Consider the following 16,322-nt stretch of genomic DNA (forward strand, 5'->3'; position numbering starts at 1 on the left):
AATAGTATATATAGTTTACTGAAAGCCATTTAAAGCCAGACCTATTTAATCACTTGATTTACAGGGCCCCGTTCCTCAAAGTAATCTTAGCGCTAATGTGATTGTAAATCCCATACTTAAACATAGGCTTACAATCATTGTAGCGCTAAGATCACTTTGAGGCACGAGTCCCAGGTCAGATCCGCCTGTTCTTTTTTTTGTCATTTTTCTGAAAACATAAGCATATCCAAATTTAGATAACTGACATTCAGCTGGTTCTTTCCTTGCTGTCTCCAGGAAATATTTCATTGAATAACAGGATAGCATTTTCCCCAAAAATATTAACCTTAAAAATGGGTGTCTATTTGAAGACAAAAACACAGAAATATGTAAAATGCAGAGATAAATTTATTAGCTGCTTTTGTTTTCACTTTTATATTTTTTCATGCTGCCTTCAGGTATTTGGGGGTCACGATCTGTAAACAAGTATTACAACGGTCTGGCATTATTGTGACACCAGTCAGTGTAACCCACGGAAACATTTGCAGGAGTAATATAAAACTCTTATCTCAGATTCTAGAAGAAATACACTTACTGATTGCCTACAAAATCAATATTCATGCAACAAAGGGCTTTATGTCTGAAACAAATTTGATTAACTGTCCATCATAACCTAAATCCCTTTTCGAAAAAGAAATTCAACTTCTTTTGATAGTGATTTTATTATAGTATCAAACCTTCCAACCAAGGTTTTAAAAAGACAAAATATTAAGACTCTGTGAACTTGGCACTGGTAATGCACTGTTCAATACAATTTGGGGCAATAAGTATGATATATAATGTGCATCCCAGGCATAGGGTGAACGCGAGGCACAGTCATCGTAATTCGCGATGCAGAGTTGTATCCCTTGGGCATGCCGGAAGCTTGATTGTGGGTTTGAATCCCAGTTTGCCCCAATTATGTTCTAGTTTGTCAACACCATACCCGTGCCTGTGGGTTTCACTGAGGAGGCAAACGTCGGAGACCTGCATCACTTTGGGTTTTCCTCCAACATTAACCTGACACGCTGTGATATAACTGGAATACTGTTAAAAGCAGCTTTAAACACAACTCCCTCACTCACTCCTCACCCCTTGATTAACAACAATCAACTTGCTATGGCCTAAATATAATAAGCATCTTTACATTTCAGCTCTTAAAAGCATATAAAACACATACACATACAAATAAAATAATTTTTAACTGTGTATAGTAATAGAAAAATACATAAACATTTTTGGATGACAAAGTTTGCTTATAGAATTGTGCATATCTGTGCATAGTTCATACATAAACAAAAATAAACATGTATTTAATGAGTAAGTTGTCAGTAGCCACGTGATTTTAGAGGTCCTTTGGTTTTAAACCCAGATACAAAAAATACATTCCTGCATAGTGTTTGGGGGATATATATTGTTTCAATTCAAACAGCTACATCAACTCCTTTGAAGACTGTTTCAAATGGTTTCCTGCCCTTTTGTACCCTTTTGGTTATGCTGCAATTTTGATTAAAATCAATAAACTTAATTAACTCAAACAATGTAAACATTCAGTCAATTTTGAAAGTGCTGAAAATAGAACTTAGTCATATCTTTATAGCTGACAGCATTATAAAACTGTCCACTGTGTACATTGAAACCCTGTTAATCCAATAACCTCCACTATTAGCTCATCCAAATTTCCCGAAAAACGAATCATCAATAAGTAGTAAGGCCTTACATTTTTTTTAATTGGTTTACAAAACTTACCTACGAAAAACTTAAAAGAAAAACGAGTTACTTCCCTTGTCATCCATGTCCTGGATCTTTTGGAAACATGGTGTCGTAAATATTTGTTGAATTTTTCAGATTTTATTTTTCGACTACATACATTGAATTTTCAGCCAAATTGTTTGTAAACCAACTAATAAAAACCATAAGACCTGATTCTAGCTGTAATTGCCTGGAAAGAAGGATTCCAGAATAACAGTGTCCAGATTAATGGGGGTTCACTGTAGATGAGTTGTGACTTGGTGCTACCACTCGGAGAATAGTGGCGGGCGTGGCATGGGCGGAAGGTACTGGTGGTGCTGGGATTGAACTTGGGTGAGACCCTGCTGAAACCGAGACCGGGGCTTCATGAAGGGGCTGGGAGGCGGAGACGTTGTGCCGGGGTCCTGGAACATGGATAATATACAAGCATTACTTCAGCTGCTGAGGTGTCTAAAACATGGATTATGTACAAATGATACATTATGGTCTGGAAGGTAATTTAAGGTACCAACGTTTACTACAATATCTGAAAAACTATTGGACCTACTCCAGTCAAAGTTGGTATGAGATTATATAACAGTCATACATAACTGGACATTACATTTAAAGACAAGCGATTCATGAATAAAACTCAACTCGAAAGGGTGCACGGGAATCACGCACGTTGAGACGCCCAACGCTTACACTGTATTCGTGCGTGCGTGACACCTGTGCACCCTTTCGAGTTGAGTTGATTGGTTCAACTGTGTCATATGGCCCTGTGACGCAGGGGTAGCATTATGCAGATGGCGGTTTCAATGAATGCTTGTTCCACCCGTGACGAACACGTCTGGTTGTTGATGAAATATAGTGATAGCTAAATAGACAGATTTTTTATTCATGCACCGATTGTCTTTAAATGTAATATCCAGTTATGTATGACTGTTTAACAATCTCATACCAACTTTGACTGGAGTAGGTCCAATAGTTTTTCAGATATTGTAGTAAACGTCGGTACCTTAAATTACCTTCCAGACTATAGCTGTTGAGGTGTCTAAAACATGGATAAGGTACATGTATGTGTTGTAGCTGTATAGAGTATTTGAGTCTTACAGTAACACTGTGACCATCGGAGGGAGATAAGCTCGACTTGAGTCAGGAATTTATTTTAGAATGTAGAACTTAAAATTGTTTTCACACAGCATAAGATGGACTCAAATCATCTATATTGTGTAATGTTTAACAAAACAAAGCTGATTTGTAAATAAAATAAAAATGCAAACAAAGGTATTGGGAATGTTTTGAAACAACTCGGAATGGTATCTTCTATGCACCTATAAACATGAGGCCCTCCATGACAAATCTTAAAGTCTTCTAAAAAATATTCAGTTTGTTTTAATATTTTCTTAACCAAATTACAAAGATGCAATACATGAAGGACTGATATTATATCACAGAACAGGCAACTAAACAGTGTAAACAACTAGAGGTCGCCCTTCAGGACCTGCATGAACAACTCCAGGTCACACCTGATGAGCTGCATGAACAACTCCAGGTCACACCTGAGGAGCTGTATGAACAACTCCAGGTCACACCTGAGGAGCTGCATGAACAACTTCAGGTCACATCTGAGGAGCTGTATGATCAACTCCAGGTCACACCTGAGGAGCTGTATGAACAACTAGAGGTCACACCTGAGGAGCTGCATGAACAACTCCAGGACACACCTGAGGAGCTGTATGAACAACCCCAGGTCACACCTGAGGAGCTGCATGAACAACTCCAGGTCACACCTGAGGAGCTGCATGAACAACTCCAGGTCACACCTGAGGAGCTGCATGAACAACTCCAGGTCACACCTGAGGAGCTGCATGAACAACTCCAGGTCACACCTGAGGAGCTGTATGATCAACTCCAGGTCACACCCGAGGAGCTGTATGAACAACTCCAGGTCACACCTGAGGAGCTGCATGAACAACTCCAGGTCACACCTGAGGAGCTGTATGAACAACTCCAGGTCACACCTGAGGAGCTGCATGAACAACTCCAGGTCACACCTGAGGAGCTGTATGATCAACTCCAGGACACACCTGAGGAGCTGTATGATCAACTCCAGGTCACACCTGAGGAGCTGTATGAACAACTCCAGGTCACACCTGAGGAGCTGCATGAACAACTCCAGGTCACACCTGAGGAGCTGTATGAACAACTCCAGGTCACACCTGAGGAGCTGCATGAACAACTCCAGGTCACACCTGAGGAGCTGTATGATCAACTCCAGGTCACACCTGAGGAGCTGTGTGAACAACCCCAGGTCACACCTGAGGAGCTGTATGAACAACTCCAGGTCACATCTGAGGTGCTGTATGAACAACTACAGGTCACCACTGAGGACCTGGTTTATCTACAGGTCAAAGGAATTGTTGCTCTTATGCTATTGATTAAATTGATCAATTTATTCTTATCTAAAGACATTTATGACTTTAAGAAAAAAACATCTTCCTTTCTCGTCAGGCTCTGACAGCAAATCCAATCAACACTATGAGGATGGTTATGTGTTAATGATCATTAATCACTGATGTTATACCACACACAAGAGCAAACTATACAGGTGATTGTTTCATTATGTAACACTCAGTACATAACAGTAGCATCACGTTATAGCAAACATGTTTTCCCAGACAACACTGAACTGGGAAAAAACATACCTACCCTGCAAAATATACTTTCCGAATTATACATACAGTAACATATATCAGCTTTGTCTTAAATACCATCATAATTCAACGCCTTAAGTTATTTGTACAGACCTTACTCTCCAATGCCCAGCACTTTGTGCTTCAAGTAATCCAATTTTATCATCAAGCAAACTAAAGAAAAACACAGAAGTGAAAAGGAGAGAACTGCAGGTTTTTGCAGGTCATGTGACAGTCATGTGACACACCTAAGCAGTGAAGCGCACTAGCGAGGAGGAAGGTCGGTTGTCTTTGCTAGCAGAGAACTCTTGTTGCAAGGGAGAGAGGAAGGGAGTTGGTGGTCCGAACCGGATTGTACCAGCCTAAAACAAACAGGAATCAAGTCTTGTATGGAAGCCAGGTCTATTTTGATTCTCATCTCCTGCCATGCCTCGAAAAGTTTCAACAATGTGTACTCTGTCACAAAATTAATCTGAATAAAAGGTCAGTGGATTGACTTTTTACCTCAGAAAAGTTATTTAGGAATGATGTAATCAAATGTTCTAGTTGTATGTGCCTTCTGAAGTTTTGTTATTTCTAATCGATGTTCTTTTTTTGTGCATTTCCACTTTTCAATCATGTCAGGAGAAGAAAAACCAAAAAAAATAAAACAAAAACATAAGGGGGGGAAATGTCATGAAGTCACATTCCTAACAGTGAACCAAGAACAAAGTTGGTGTCAAAATCTCTTTTCCAATGAGACAATATTTGCCATAACTTGCCATTGGACGGCTACATGGCATACTCTGATTTTGGAGGAAAAGATTGTAGAGCCATCCTCCACCGATTATAATCCCGATCCATACAAAAAGAAATCTTGCTGCCATTTTGAATTTCAATCATAAATTGTCTCACAAGTAATCTTCCCAAATAACATTTACTCATTGGTGTTAGAAATTAATATGGGTCATGGGGTCCTTGTATTCTCCTGCTGTAATTGAATTGGGGGACCCTGCAAAACTTTGAGTTATGACATCAGGGTTATATGACAAGAACCCCTTGAGTTTCATTCTAAATATTGAACACTGCTATTGATACCACACACTGCATGAGCTGTGAGTAATCTGTTACATCTGTTACATCTGTTATTGCAAGTTAGCAGATTAGGCAGCCATGCTGTATGGAACTGAAGCAATGAGACGTTAATGATGAATGAAACAATCATATGATGTTTTCAAACTGGGATCACAGCAAAATAAACAAAGCTTTCATAATAATGCGGACTGCAATGCACACAGTAAGGCAGCAATATACATGCGCTGCGGAACATGCGCGCCTTGAAGTGTTCGCTGCTGCCGCCATCACATCGCCACAGGGCCCTGGTCCAAGATGTAGGAGAGAAAGCTCGACTTCTGCAAATACCAGGTTCATCTCTAGCTCACTAGGCTCTAGCACATCTAGCAAAGGTCAACACTCCTACTCAACTTTCATGCAGGAATTAAACTAAAGCACTAAACCACTAACCACTACTTTAGTGAGTTTGGTTTGACGCTGCTTTAAACAGTATTCCAGTTATATCACAGCATATCAGCTTAATGTGGGAGGAAAACCAGAAGTGATGCAGGTCTCAGACATTTACCACTTTGATGAAACCTGCTATGGTGCTGAAAACTGAGAAACATAATCGGTGCAAACAGGGATTCAATCCCTCGAGCCGCTACCTTAGTTTTAATTGATAGATCCGTGTAGTAATGAATGATACATGTGAAAAACATTTGAAAGTTTAAATAAACAGTTATGACAGGAATAAAACATATCTGAATGAAGGTTTCAGTCATCAGAGGATCTTAACTTGCTTTGGAGTGAGTGAGTGAAATTGGGCAAAACACTAAGAGGTTTCACTGTATTTCAATGGGTGGTGGGTGATCGTGAGGGTTTACAGGTACCCATGTTGGCGGTGGGTGATCATCAGGGTTTACAGGTACCAATGTGGCTGGTGGGTCATCGTGAGTGTTTACAGGTACCCATGTTGGTAGTGGGTGATCATCAGGGTTTACAGGTACCCGTGTGGCTGGCGGGTGATCATCAGGGTTTACAGGTACCCATGTGGGTGGTGGGTCATCATGAGTGTTTACAGGTACCCATGTGGGTGGTGGGTCATCATGAGGGTTTAACAGGTACCCATGTAGGTGGTGGGTCATCATGAGTGTTTACAGGTACCCATGTGGGTGGTGGGTCATCATGAGGGTTTACAGGTATCCATGTGGGTGGTGGGTCATCATGAGGGTTTACAGGTACCCATGTGAGTGGTGGGTGATCGTGAGGGTTTACAGGTACCCATGTGGCTGGTGGGTGATCATCAGGGTTTACAGGTACCCATGTGGCTGGTGGGTGATCATCAGGGTTTACAGGTACCCATGTGACTGGTCGGTGATCAAGAGGGTTTACAGGTACCAATGTGGGATGTGAGTCATCATAAGGGTTTACAGGTACATATGTGGCTGGTGGGTGATCAAGAGGGTTTACAGGTACCCATGTGGGTGGTGGGTCATCAGGGTTTACAGGTACCCATGTGGGTGGTGGGTCATTATCAGGGTTTTCAGGTACCCATGTGGGTGGTGGGTCATCATCAGGGTTTTCAGGTACCCATGTGGGTGGTGGGTCATCAGGGTTTACAGGTACCCATGTGGGTGGTGGGTCATCATCAGGGTTTACAGGTACCCATGTGGGTGGTGGGTCATCATCAGGGTTTTCAGGTACCCATGTGGGTGGTGGGTCATCATCAGGGTTTTCAGGTACCCATGTGGGTGGTGGGTCATCAGGGTTTACAGGTACCCATGTGGGTGGTGGGTCATCAGGGTTTACAGGTACCCATGTGGGTGGTGGGTACTTAGTGTCATGACAGACAGACATCTATCAGTGATGTGTTTGTGACAAATATAGAAGCATGATATGTATATTATATGCCTGTAAATATTCGAGTCTTGACCAGACAATCAAGTAATGGAGATTGTGAGCAACAGTGATGGCAAGCGTAACACTAATGCTGGCATATGTGACATTGGTGGTGGCATATGTGACATTGATGGTGACATGTGTGACATTGATGGTGACATGTATGTGACATTGGTGGTGGTATATTTGACATCAATGGTGGCACATGTGACATTTGTGGTGACACATGTGACATTTGTGGTGGCATATGTGACATTGATGGTGGCATGTGTGACATTGGTGGTGACACATGTGACATTGATGGTGGCATATGTGACATCGATGGTGGCATATGTGACATCGATGGTGGCACATGTGACATTGATGGTGGCATGTGTGACATTGATGGTGGCATGTGTGATATTGATGGTGGCATGTGTGACATCGATGGTGGCATATGTGACATTGATGGTGACATGTGTGACATTGATGGTGACATATATGTGACATTGGTGGTGGTATATTTGACATCAATGGTGGCACATGTGACATTGGTGGTGACACATGTGACATTGGTGGTGGCATATGTGACATTGATGGTGGCATGTGTGACATTGGTGGTGACACATGTGACATTGATGGTGGCATATGTGACATCGATGGTGGCATATGTGACATCGATGGTGGCACATGTGACATTGATGGTGGCATGTGTGACATTGATGGTGGCATGGGTGACATCGATGGTGGCATATGTGACATTGATGGTGACATGTGTGACATTGATGGTGACATATATGTGACATTGGTGGTGGTATATTTGACATCAATGGTGGCACATGTGACATTGGTGGTGACACATGTGACATTGGTGGTGGCATATGTGACATTGATGGTGGCATGTGTGGCATTGGTGGTGACACATGTGACATTGATGGTGGCATGTGTGACATTGATGGTGGCATGTGTGACATTGATGGTGGCATGTGTGACATTGATGGTGGCATGTGTGACATTGATGGTGACATGTGTGACATTGATGGTGGCATGTGTGACATTGATGGTGGCACATGTGACATCGATGGTGGCATATGTGACATTGATGGTGACATGTGTGACATTGATGGTGGCACATGTGACATCGATGGTGGCATGTGTTACATTGATGGTGGCATGTGTGACATTGATGGTGACACATGTGACACTGATGCTGGCATATGTGACATTGATGGCGACACATGTGACACTGATGGTGACATGTGACATTGATGGTGGCAGGGTGTGTATATCTATGTGTTACAGTAGAACCTTGGTGTACAGACACAAAGCTGATGAACATGAAAAATTTAAAGCTCAAAAAAACATTTCCTCAATCCATGATGTAACAAAAGTCTATGAACTGACACATATGTGTTATATGAGATAACTGCAAGCACCTGTCCTCTGATTACACAATCAATGCTTTACTCAAGTCAAATGGGCTAGGCAAACTTGCTTACAGTAACGCTGACAAAGACAGTTCTAGCGCGCAGGTACTTCTTGAACAAAGTTGCCCACTATTGCACTTACGAGATTGCACAGCAACAATGTCACCGAACTGCCTATCTTTCAAAATACTGCAAAGTCTGTGCAAAGTTGAAGTATAGTGAGTCAGTGAGTTGGGTTTAACACCGCTTTTAACATTATTTCAGTTATATCACGGCGTGTCAGCTTAATGTGGGAGGAAAGCCTGAAGTGATGCAGGTTTAAGACGGTTACCACTTCGGTGAAACCCACGAACATGAGTATTGTGCTGACAAACCTAGAAAAATAATTTGGGCAAACCAGGATTCGAACCCAAAATCATAGGTTTCTGGTGTGCCCAACCAGTGAGTGAAAGCATGCAACTCCATCATTCACAACCAGCATCCTTAATTTCCTGCTTCATTCAGCAGCAGTAAAAAGGCAGCATGCTGTGACAATGTCAGCTCGACTCACGGGTACTCAAAGTATGTGTCCTCCGACCCACAGCTGGAACTTGTCTTCTGAAGGCAGCACAGGAAGCAAGCAGAGTCTAGTGTTTAGAACCGAGGCCACACCGCACACTGTTACATCTATACTACCACAGAACCCTGGAAGCCTTGCTCCTTGTCACAAAGAATTACTGTTAAGCCATTAATCGTAATTACTGTATTCGGTGTAATAAGAGCACGGGCACTATATACGACAGATATATTTTTCCAGAATTTAATTGCCCATAATAAAGGGTGCATATAACACACGGGTGCGTAATATACGCGAATAAATAAGTCTTGTGTACATTGATCAATCGGAAGGGGTGCAAATTAGGATTGTTCACTAGCCAATATATTAGCAAATATTGCCGTGGCAGCTTATTAGAGCGGGGCGCTTTAACGTCAAATATGGTAACAAATGTTGTTTTTGTCCTTTTTGTCCCCAAATAATAATACAAGGATAATTTTTAATAAGGATGTTTTATTACACCAGTGGATATCAAATTACTACAATTTTTGTATGGAATATCAATTCTTAAATATCACAGATTTTATCTGTTCTCCTCCTGGTATTCAAACTTAAGCTGATAATGTATCTAGAACAGTCTTATGAATATACAAATGGTAAAGCTATTCACCATGGCAAGTTATTCTTTAATATAATATTTTACAAAACACATTTATGTAAATGCTGTCTAACAGTCTTTGAACTAACTATGTACTGAGTGGTGGGTGAGGTCTTCAACAAATTTATGATACATTGGAGATATCCTGGTTCAGCTTTATTTTAAGACAGGATTTATTTGTTTGTTTGTTGTTTAACACAGCACTGAGCAATATTTCAGCTATTTGACGGTGGTCTGTAAGTAATCAAGTCTGGACCAGACAATCAAATGATTGACAACATGAGCATCGATCCACGCAATTGGGATCGATGACATGCATCAACCAAGTCAGCAAGTCTGACCACCCAATCCTGTTAGTCGCCTTTTACGGGTTGCTGAAGACCTATTCTACCCCGGATCTTCACGGGCCTTTAAGACAGGAACCTAGGTCACAGACAATATATTTAGCAGTCATGCTTTAGTCTCCCCTAAATCTAGCAGGACAAGTTACACCCCCAGAGTTTTTCCCAACAGATAGATCTCAGAAAAAGACTGAAATTCTTCACTGAACAAGTTTGAACAAGTGAACCATTGTCCTCAGCTATATTCCTGCTATATGACAGTTTCCTGTCTGGACCAGACATTCCAGTTACTGATATTGTGAACAACGATCCCCACTATCAGGGTACTATGACATGCAATGAACCAAGTCAACGAGCCAGGCCACCCAATCCATTTCATTGTTTCTTACAACCAGCATACATGGGGACCGATTCTAACCCGCGTTCCCCATGGGGTTGAAGTTACTCATGTAGCTATATACTGTAATTAAGTTATTGGTGTAGCTATATACTGTAATTAATTTATTGGTGTAGCTATATACTGTAATTAAGTTATTGGTGTATCTATATACTGTAATTAAGTTATTGGTGTAGCTATATACTGTAATTAAGTTATTGGTGTAGCTATATACTGTAATTAAGTTATTGGTGTAGCCATATACTGTAATTAAGTTATGGTGTAGCCATAAACTGTAATTAAATTATACATGTAGCCGTAAACTGTAATTAAATTATACATGTAGCCATAAACTGTAATTAAATTAAACATGTAGCCATAAACTGTAATTAAATTATACATGTAGCCATAAACTGTAATTAAGTTATACATGTAGTCATATACTGTAATTAAATTATACATATAGTCATAAACTGTAATTAAATTATACATGTAGCCATAAACTGTAATTAAATTATACATGTAGCCATAAACTGTAATTAAATTATACATGTAGCCATAAACTGTAATTAAGTTATACATGTAGCCATATACTGTAATTAAATTATACATGTAGCCATAAACTGTAAATAAGTTATACATGTAGTCATATACTGTAATTAAGTTATACATGTAGTCATATATTGTAATTTAGTTATACATGTAGCCATAAACTGTAATTAAGTTATACATGTAGTCATATACTGTAATTAAGTTATACATGTAGTCATATATTGTAGTTAAGTTATACATGTAGTCATATACTGTTATTAAGTTATACATGTAGCCATATAGAGTAATTAAGTTATACATGTAGCCATATAGAGTAATTAAGTTATGCATGTAGCCATATACATTAATTAAGTTATTCATGTAGTCATATACTGTAATTAAGTTATACATGTAGTCATGTACAGTAATTAAGTTATGCATGTAGCCATATACATTAATTAAGTTATTCATGTAGTCATATACTGTAATTAAGTTATACATGTAGTCATGTACAGTAATTAAGTTATGCATGTAGCCATATACATTAATTAAGTTATTCATGTAGTCATATACTGTAATTAAGTTATACATGTAGTCATGTACAGTAATTAACACCAGTGACCATGTTAGAAGCATAGTTAATACATGGTACACATATGGAGTATAAGCAACATCATCTATATACACAAAGTAGAGTCAGCAAGATATATAATCAACACAATAATAACACAATGACCATTAACCACAGAGATATGAAATAGCCAATTCAAATAAGCCTACTCTGCCTAATGCACGTTCTGAAATATAAACTCAATAAATATATAAAAAGAAGAGATGCTGACAAAACATAAAATGTTTGAACATCATGAAGGGTTATATATGATTAGTTTTGTTATAAACACACAGCTTCTCAAGTAAAGAGTACCACAGCCAGTTTAACAGGGACAGATTTGGTTCAGTGATGGAAGCAGCGTGCCTTGACATTCTCACAGGTCTACAATCATCACACACCAGACAATACACATACCGAGCGATTGGCCACAGTTCCACTTCCTTTCACTGTTGCACTCTGGGCCAAGTATTTCCGGAGCGGAGCACTTCCCATTCTCTGGGCAGCAGCACCTGCATAAGGTTGACCTGGAATAACATCATGTCTTATTCAGGGGCAACAAAGAACAGGTTTCTTATGTCTGGATTAATAACCTGAGGGGGAAAAAAGTCTGTGTTTGGTTGAAAATATAGTTTTTGAATATCATCTTGTTATTATGCTTGCTAAAATGTTTTTCAATTCTTTTTATACTAATTAACCTGACAGTTTAAGGTATAAGGCTTATGAGTGAGTGAGTGAGTGCTTATATCACAGCTGTATGTGAGTGAGTGTGTTCAGTTTGGTGCCACTGTGAACTGTATTTAAGTCCTATTACAGCTTGTCCACTTTGTGGGCGGAAAGCCCAAAGATATAACATTTACCACCCACAAGCACAGGTATTGGTTCTTTCAAACCAAGAAACGTAATCAGGGTGAAAATGGCAGTCAAACCCAAGATCACAGGTTTCTGGCACACCTAAGGGAGGCAACTCTGAACAGTGAATTGCTGTGCCTCAGACAATTGGACCACCTGTGCCCATCACAGCTATGTGTATATGATCAAGGCTGGCCCAGACAAACCATGCCATCAGGGCACGAAGGACACACAATCACAGATCCTGATCATCTGACCTCATTTAGTCACCTCTTACAGTGAGTGAGTATGGTTTAATGCTGCTTTTAGCAATATTCCAGCAATATCATGGCAGGGGACACCAGAAATGGGCTTCACACATTGTACCCATGTCGGGAATCAAACCTGGGTCTTTGGTGTGACGAGCGAACGCTTTAACCACTAGGCTACCCGACCGCCCCTCACCTCTTACAGCAGGCAGAGGGTGCAGGGACCTGTACAAACCGGCCAACGAGATGCTTATCTAAGAATGTACTGTTTGGCACCCACCAGGTATTGGATCTGGCCGAGTGGACTGCTGTCGGGACTGACGACTCCAGGTGCTGTTGTCATTGCCATACATGAGTGGGCGGGACTGGCCATTGTGAGGGTGACAGGCTTGGGCGGAGCTGCTCCCGTGGGGGTGGCGCTGGGCAGAAAGAGATGGAGGTGGCTGCTTCTCTCTGTTGCAAGAAATATTGGATCAGACAATACGGGTCAAATATGTCACATCAAATGTAAAAACATTCAATATTGTTTCCAAGTCAAACATAGTATAGAAATAAATATGCTTCATCTGGGTTCCTTTCTCACAACAATGCTGGCACTATAACAACAGTAGGTGTCGATGTAAAAGAGGTACAACACTCATAGTACAAAGACTGCTGAGTCTGAGGCAGACGTCTGAAATCAGACATATTGCAATTGGTCTGAACTGAACGTGTTACATTTAGATGTTTAAATACTGTTCAGACGGTCACTGAACCCAACTCAATCACCCGCTCCTGTTGAAGACCCAATGAAGCTCAGTACTGCATCTCACCTGCGGAGGTACACATGGTCCTGCTTGTTTCCAACATCAACGTTAATTTCCGTCAAGGACTCATCCTCCCTGGGTGTGAGGTCAAGGTCGTCATCCTTCACCAGATCCAGTGCTACAAGTTCATACACAGACATGAGCTACACCCTTGAGTTGATGGCTGCCAGATTTCATTTCAGGAAATTCTGGCCTTTTGTGTGTTTTCATTATCATCACTGATTACTAGTGCTTTGCGATGGCGATTTGTTTGTTTGTTTGTTGTTTAATGCCACACTCAGCAATATTCCAGCTTTATGATGGCAGTCTGTAAATAATCAAGTCTGGAACAGACAATCCAGTGATTGACATCATGAAGATCCATCCACGTAATTGGGATACAATGACATGCATCAACCAAGTCAGCAAGCCTGACCACCCGATCCCGTTAGTCACCTCTTACGACAAGCATCGTCGCCTTTTACGGCAAGTATGGGTTGCTGAAGACCTATTCTACCCCGGATCTTATGATGGTGAGCTGAGACTTTGGTGATCACTGCTATTTTAGCCTATTATAAAAAACTCATCAGGGTAATTTCAAAAAGACAAGGTCACCAGTGCTTATTTTTTTATCATTCTGTTCACAAGACAGAAACTTATAAATCTTGTGGTGGGACTGGTGGCCTAATTTAGCCAAGAAAATATACTTTTTGATAAAACATGGACATTTTAACATTTATTGAACTTATATCAAAGCAGATTAGGCTCTTTAACAAACTAAATAAATATAATTTGAAAAGGCTCTGTAGCTCATCTCAGACATTGGACAAGATGACTTAGCCGATTTGAACTTTCAGTTCAGAAGACCTACAAAATGTTGATAGCTCTGAACAACCTACCGTACCTGAAATTACCTACCTGTAGAGAAACTTAAATAATATATTGAAAATTTCATAAGGACATCATTACATTTCAGTATTATGTTAGGACATCATGTTTTGAGTATCTTACCTTGAACTTGTTCCTCATCCTTCCCATCTTCGAAAGCATTACGTGTGAAGCGATGAGCCGCAGTCGTCCAAGCTATGGCCTACAAGGAAGGAAGGGCTTCTATCACTGTTTGGACAACATCATCAGTTAGGTTGTGTGGTTACATTAACAGTTTGGTCGTGGGTTTACGTTATCAGTTTGGTCATGAAGTTACGTTATCAGTTTGGTCGTGGGAATACGTTATCAGATTGGTCGTGGGGTTACGTTATCAGTTAGGTTGTGTTGTTACATTATCAGTTTGGTAGTGGCACTACAATATCAGTTTGGTCATGGGGCTGCATTATCAGTTTGGTCGTGGGGATAAGGTTATCAGTTTGGTCGTGGGGTAACATTATCAGTTTGGTCGTGGGGTTACGTTATCAGTTTGGTCGTGGGGTAACATTATCAGTTTGGTTGTGGGGTAACATTATCAGTTTGGTCTTGGGGTTACATTATCAGTTTGGTTGTGGGGTAACATTATCAGTTTGGTCGTGGGGTAACATTATCAGTTAGGTCATGCGGTTACATTATCTGTTTGTTCATGGGGTTACGTCATCAGTTTGGTCGTGGGGTTACATTATCAGTTTGGTCGTGGGGTAACATTATCAGTTTGGTCGTGGGGCTACATTATCAGTATGGTAATGGGGCTACATTATCAGATTGGTCTTTGGCTACATTATCAGTTTGGTCGTGGGGTTATGTCATCAGTTTGGTCGTTGGGTTACATTATCAGTTTGGTCGTGGGGTAACATTATCAGTTTGGTCAAGGGGTAACATTATCAGTTTGGTCGTGGGGTTATGTTATCAGTTTGGTCGTGGGGTAACATTATCAGTTTGGTCGTGGGGTAACATTATCAGTTTGGTCATGGGGTTACGTTATCAGTTTGGTCGTGGGGTTACATTATCAGTTTGGTCGTGGGGTAACATTATCAGTTTGGTTGTGGGGCTACATTATCAGTTTGGTAATGGGGCTACATTATCAGATTGGTCATGGGGCTACATTTTCAGTTTGGTCGTGGGGTTATGTCATCAGTTTGGTCGTGGGGTAACATTATCAGTTTGGTTGTGGGGTAACATTATCAGTTTGGTCGTGGGGTTACATTATCAGTTTGGTTGTGGGGTAACATTATCAGTTTGGTCGTGGGGTAACATTATCAGTTTGGTCATGCGGTTACATTATCTGTTTGTTCATGGGGTTATGTCATCAGTTTGGTCGTGGGGTTACATTATCAGTTTGGTTGTGGGGTAACATTATCAGTTTGGTCGTGGGGCTACATTATCAGTTTGGTAATGGGGCTACATTATCAGATTGGTCATGGGGCTACATTATCAGTTTGGTAATGGGGCTACATTATCAGATTGGTAATGGGGCTACATTATCAGTTTGGTCGTGGGGTTATGTCATCAGTTTGGTCTTTGGGTTACATTATCAGTTTGGTCGTGGGGTAACATTATCAGTTTGGTAGTGGGGTTACGTTATCAGTTTGGTCGTGGGGTAACGTTATCAGTTTGGTCGTGGGGTTACGTTATCAGTTTGGTTGTGGGGCTACATTATCAGTTTGGTCTTGGGGC

General features: G+C 40.7%; 1 protein-coding gene across 8 annotated transcripts in view; it reads right to left on the reverse strand.

Annotated features, from left to right (window-relative positions):
- Window positions 1-1,521: 1,521 nt before the first annotated feature.
- Window positions 1,522-16,322, reverse strand: part of LOC124141064 (lamin-B1-like) — a 57,631-nt gene continuing 42,830 nt past the window's right edge. For 5 of the 8 annotated variants that reach the window (XM_046508956.2, XM_046508957.2, XM_046508951.2 and 2 more), the window contains 5 exons: window positions 14,733-14,811; window positions 13,749-13,860; window positions 13,217-13,389; window positions 12,254-12,363; window positions 1,522-2,174 (listed from right to left, as the gene is read on the reverse strand). In XM_046508956.2, coding sequence (XP_046364912.2) covers window positions 2,034-2,174; window positions 12,254-12,363; window positions 13,217-13,389; window positions 13,749-13,860; window positions 14,733-14,811 — 615 coding nt within the window. In that variant the 3' untranslated portion in view covers window positions 1,522-2,033. Of the gene's footprint in view, window positions 2,175-4,693; window positions 4,808-5,738; window positions 5,837-12,253; window positions 12,364-13,216; window positions 13,390-13,748; window positions 13,861-14,732; window positions 14,812-16,322 lie in introns of all 8 variants that reach the window. The other 3 variants (XM_046508953.2, XM_046508955.2, XM_048385815.1) reach the window with 3 other exon arrangements.

Source organism: Haliotis rufescens, unplaced genomic scaffold, assembly GCF_023055435.1.
Source record: "Haliotis rufescens isolate VD_foot unplaced genomic scaffold, xgHalRufe1.0.p SCAF_6, whole genome shotgun sequence".
Lineage (NCBI taxonomy): Eukaryota > Metazoa > Mollusca > Gastropoda > Lepetellida > Haliotidae > Haliotis > Haliotis rufescens.